Source organism: Octopus bimaculoides, chromosome 18 (genome assembly GCF_001194135.2).
Source record: "Octopus bimaculoides isolate UCB-OBI-ISO-001 chromosome 18, ASM119413v2, whole genome shotgun sequence".
In the NCBI taxonomy this organism is placed as follows: domain Eukaryota; kingdom Metazoa; phylum Mollusca; class Cephalopoda; order Octopoda; family Octopodidae; genus Octopus; species Octopus bimaculoides.
This window is the reverse complement of record NC_068998.1, coordinates 9,717,918-9,723,652: the sequence shown is the minus strand read 5'-3', so window position 1 is coordinate 9,723,652 and position 5,735 is coordinate 9,717,918. Positions and strand designations below refer to the sequence as shown.

Below are 5,735 nucleotides of genomic sequence, written 5' to 3'. Positions count from 1 at the left end.
ATATATACACATAGAGACATATACACACGCACACATATAGGTACAATTTTTATATAAAACATAACGCACATTTACATGGACATACATAAATATATATATGCATATATTGAGCGTATAAAAACGTGTTTATGTGTGGGTTTATGTTTATAGATGTTGCAGGTATATTATACATTATATATAAATGTATGTATGTATGTATGTACGTATGTATATATATATACATACATACATACATCTATCTACATACACACAAAAATACTGCATCACTTATTGTAATAAATTATTATTATTATCATTATTATTATCATCACCTTTACAAAGATTGCAATATTTATTTCCCGTCGGCTGAAGGTAAAGAAAATTGGAAAGTTAACTTTCATTGTTATCCACCATAGAATATACACTTGTATATACACATGCGTATATACATACATACACACACACACACACATATATATATATATATATATATGCATATGTTTGTATACGTATATGTGTATGTATATATACGTATATATATATATATATGTGTGTCTATGTATGTATATATGTATATTTTATATGATTTATATGCATATATATATATATATATATATATATATATAATATATTTGATTTATATGCATATATATATATATATTGATGTATTTTTTGTATCTACATATTATTTTATACATGTATTATATTATTTGAAGCGCACATCATCAATCTTTTCGGAATCATCTTTTTTAATTCTTTTTCGATCACAACATTTATGAAACATCTCAGTAGAGACGACGATCTTGCAGACTATTAAAAGACCATAGTTTTGCCGTTCTCTGGAACTTTTCTCTCTCTAATACCTGTTGGAATCCTACCAAAAGTTTACAGGGATCTACTCCTAACTTGTCAACATTACGGATTGGATGACGAACACGTTTCTCTCGCTTCTTAATAATGTCAAATTTAATAACTAATTTGAACGTCGCATTATTTTTTTCTGCCATACAGATATTGCCTTATCTATCACCATCCTCATCTTCGTCCTCCACCGCGTCATCCATGTTACCTTTAACACCAACACATTGTCAAGGAAAAGGAATAACAAACATAGAAAGACAGACATATTTATTGGTTGTGAGCAACATATGAAAGTAATCAATGACAATACAAGTGTTATTTCGTGATTACCCACCTGCTGCTGTTGCTATTGTTGTTGGTTCTCAGATTACGTTTATTTTATTAAGAATGAGAATAAGAATAACAACGTTGTCGTCATCATCTTCATCGTCTTCGCCATCTTCGTTGTTATTATCTTCTTCGCCACCGCGGCCGCTACCCACAACAGCTATCATCGTAATCATCATCTTCCTCCTCCTCCTCCTCCTCCTCCTCCTCATCATCATCATCATCACCAGAATCCCCCACTACGACGACGACAACGAAGAGGTAATACTATAAAGCATTAGACTGCTCCTTTAGGCTTTAATTTTCTTGAAATATTTTCATAATCTATTATTTTCATCACATCTTGCCGAATATAGTATGATTGTTTGATACAGTTACAGCATTTTCTGAAATGCTAAACACTGAAGATGACACAATGTCGAAACAACGGTTTAGACATATAAAGAGATTAAACGCTGAGGTTAAAATGAAATAAACCATTAATATTTTTCATCAATATACAAATACACAAAATAGTTTCACATATATATGCCCTCACAAAACGTCACAGGTACAGACATACACTGATAAAATAGACACAAGTAGATTTTTAAAAAAATTTTATTTTTATTAGCAAAACCCAGCACCAAATCCCTTATTGTCCTTTTTACATAATATATGTACATACACACATATGTGTATGTGTGTGTGTGTGTGTGTATAATATTCATATATATATATATATATATATATATATATATATATATAAGTGAAACAATACAAAAAATATTGTAAATGGAATTTTCATCACAGAAAATATTTCAGTAAAAGTTGTGTCCCTTCATATTCGTAAAGTTTTGTAGAAAAATTAAAAAAAAGTGAGAGAGGGGGGGATGAGAGTGAGTGAGAGACAGAGATAGATAGAAAGAAGAAGAGGGAGAGGGAAAGAGAAAAACAAAAAATTTCGAAATTTTCCATTGTTTGTTAATTCTCAGAAAATCTGTTATAAATTACAAGAAACTAAAAAAAAAAGACAAAAAAAAAAACAAAAAATACAACCCAGTTTTAAATGAATATATATATATAAATACATAGAAATATGTATATATATATATCTATCATATGTGTATATATGTATATGTTTATATATGTATATATATACATATATATAAATATATATGTATGTATATATATATACACACACACATATTTATATATATATATTTCATAAAAAAACTAAAAGAAAACCAAATTGAATTTTTTTTTATTTATTTATAATTTATATATATATATATATATAAATTATATTTTTCAGACATTCAAATCTTGGGCCCCTGATACTATGCCAAAGGGTCGTAAGTGATATACGTAATACTCTAACGAATGCATATCCTTTGGTGAGACGTAATGGAATGTGATAGGATAATCACTGATATTGTGTATTCCCTGAAACGAAAAACAGGAAAGATTAGACACATTTAAAATTTGGCACATGCATTAGGTTTGAAGTTTGTAGGATATGAATACTCGATTAGATGTAATGATCTTGAATTCCGGCGATCATGTAAGAACTAACAGTACTCCAGGAAGAACACATGGAGGAAACTCACAAGAGGATGCTTGTAAAATACCAGGAGATGGTAGAGCAGAGTAGGAACCAGAGCTGGCAAACACCGTGCGAAGGCAATTAAAGCGGATAGTTTTCCCTTCCGTGGACCATTCAGGAGCGTTCACTCTGTAAAGCCACGACTAGACTTGGACTAGACTTGTCTACAACAAGGACGCTGCTTAATTAATTGTCTCCTAGTATTGAATACAAATTCTTCCATTTCGGAAATAATTATTCTTTTCTACTCTAGGTACAAGGCCCGAAATTTTTGGGGAGGAAGCCAGTCGATAAGATCGACCCCAGTACGCAACTGATACTTAATTTATCGACCCCGAAGGGATGAAAGGGAAAGTCGACTTCGGCAGAATTTGAACTCAGAACGTAAAGACAGACGAAATACCGCTAAGCATTTCGCCCGGTGTGCTAACGTTTCTGCTAGCTCGCCGCCTTATTTTGGAAATAATTATTGATGGTAAAAGTGTGAACGGAACAGAAACGTTTGAATGTTGCAAAGTGGGGAAATAGCCCAATTTACAAAAGCAGAACAATTTCATGCATGATTTTGGTGTGGTGGAAGGTTGGTAGGAATTAAAAACATAAACAAACTCAAAGACTACGAAACAGAAATACACCTCACCAAAAAAAAACAACAACGAAAAGTCAACAGCATAATGAGGAGCGGTGGAAAATTCGGGGTAACAATGATGTAGAATTAGATACTTACAGATCTAGCTCCGTTTGAATCGTATTTGTAAAACCAATCCGGAAAACCTCCGTGAAGATGTGTAGACACACCAAAACAATGGAACCGTGATCTTCCTAGGTTATCAACAGTTTTTCCGGCTGTGACATTTAACTTCATTAAACAGCTGCCTATTTCTGCATCTTCAGCTCCTCCATCTTGACGACAAAGCATTGAATTTCCTAGCAAGGCAAATCGACGCAAAGCCTCTTTACTGAGTACGTACCCGGCACCGCCGCTGTGATAACCTCCTTTGACTATGGTTTTAAAATGATGTCCAAAGTAAATGGGATCGTTTGGGTTCTTAGTAGAGAGAAAATACCGAAGATTTTCCACAATGACGTAGGTGTCGTCATCCGCTTTCATAAACCAATCAGCGTCGTTGAAGTGGTGTTTGTAAACATACTGAAACGCTTGCATGGTCTTCCCCGTTAAGTGTTGCCTCCCTTCGGAAACATTTAGACCAATGGTGGGAAATTTGGGATCAGACACTGAACTCATGTAAAGTATTTTATTGCATCGTTTTCCCCACGTATGTTTCACATGTATGGCTTTGGTGTCCAGAGAGTTTGGACTTGTCATAACCCAACACAAGACACGGATTTTTTTCTTCATCGCATCAGCAATGGTGTAGTCATCTGGTTTATGTTAAAGCAGGAAAAAAAAAAAGGAAAAAAAAAATCTATTAGAAATGAAAATAAAGGTATATGTCAAACAATCAAGTAATAAAATCTTTCTTTGGAACATTGGATCTTGAAGCAGAATAGCTATAAATGATGGTTTTAAATTTTGTCACAAGTAAATTTCAAGGGAAAGGGCCAGTGAATTACATCCAACCTAGCGCTCAACTGGTACTTATTTTATCGACTCCGTAAGGATGAAAGGTAAAGTCGACTTCAGCGGAATTTGAACTCAGAACGTAAAGATAAGCTACAAATAATGATTTTAAATTTTGGCACAAGGCCAGCAAGTTCGAGGGAAGGGATCAGTCGATTACATCGACCCCCAGTGTTCAACTGGTACTTATTTTATCGAGCCCGTAAGAATGAAAGACAAAGTCGACCTTGATGAAGTTTGAACTCTGAACCTTAAGATAAGCTATAAATAATAACGTGTAAATATTGGGTTAAAAAAAACCCCTTCTTATATGTCACAGCTTAGGTAGAAGGGGCTGCAGCGTTGGTCTATTTCAGGATCTTTGACTAGCTATCTAACAGGAGTATATACAAAAGAGGGGTTTCTATTAAAGGCACTAAAAGGCTGGGTTGTGGTGTTAAACCGGGTGACCGATTAAGTCTGCCAATTTCGACGGGATTCCACAAAATTTCCCTCTGAAGAATTCCACTCACAAGCCTTTGGTGGTCCGGGGCTATCTTAGAAAAGTCTTGCCCAATGTGCTGCGCTGTGCGATCAAATCCGAAAGAGGATAGGTGCAATGCAGACTCCTTAGCCACGCAGAGATAAAGACAAGATTCAATGCCAACATATGTATGTTTGTATGTATGTATGTACGCATGTATGTATGTACGTATGTAGACACATTCGCCAAACTCGTAATATAACTGACTAAAAGAAGCTGCAACAGTAACCCACACGGCAGTTTGAAATCGACGGAAATCAATAGTATTGAAACGAGAATATTGAGGAAAAAAGAAAAAAAAATGATTAGAGTCACCTGTTTTTTAACGGACACATTATAACAAATTCTGCAGGCTACAGCTGTGGTAAACCATGTGTTTTAATAAGCTATATGCAAGAAACCTCCAAAAAGGCGAAATAATATTGATATAGATTGCTAAAATAGCGAAATAAATAGAACGAAATCCACCAGAATTATATTTTTATGACGTCGTATGTTGAGTCTTTACTTTTGAAAATTGGTGACAATACGCCATGTTGATTTGAAACGGAGACGTTTTGAATAGTGAAACGAAAAAAATTGGACTCCAAATGTGGTCACTTTTTCAGCTAGAAACAGCAGTCAATTATTATTATTATTATTATTATTTTTTCAACGAACACTCCTCGGTATATAATAGTCCGAAATTACACTATTTTTATTATTATTATTATCATCCTCCTTCTTCTTATTATTATTATCATCCTCCTTCTTCTTCTTATTATTATCATCCTCCTTCTTCTTCTTATTATTATCATCCTCCTTCTTCTTCTTATTATTATCATCCTCCTTCTTCTTCTTATTATTATCATCCTCCTTCTTCTTCTTCTTCTTATTAT

The 5,735-nt window shown here is 33.7% G+C and overlaps 1 protein-coding gene across 2 annotated transcripts in view; it reads right to left on the bottom strand.

Moving 5' to 3' along the window:
- Window positions 1-1,749: 1,749 nt before the first annotated feature.
- Window positions 1,750-5,735, bottom strand: part of LOC106878913 (glycoprotein-N-acetylgalactosamine 3-beta-galactosyltransferase 1) — a 74,595-nt gene continuing 70,609 nt past the window's right edge. For both annotated transcript variants that reach the window (XM_052974334.1, XM_014928262.2), the window contains exons 3-4: window positions 3,480-4,135; window positions 1,750-2,592 (exon numbers count right to left, since the gene is read on the bottom strand). In XM_052974334.1, the coding sequence (XP_052830294.1) occupies window positions 2,458-2,592; window positions 3,480-4,135 (791 nt within the window). In that variant the 3' untranslated portion in view covers window positions 1,750-2,457. The remainder of the gene's footprint in view (window positions 2,593-3,479; window positions 4,136-5,735) is intronic.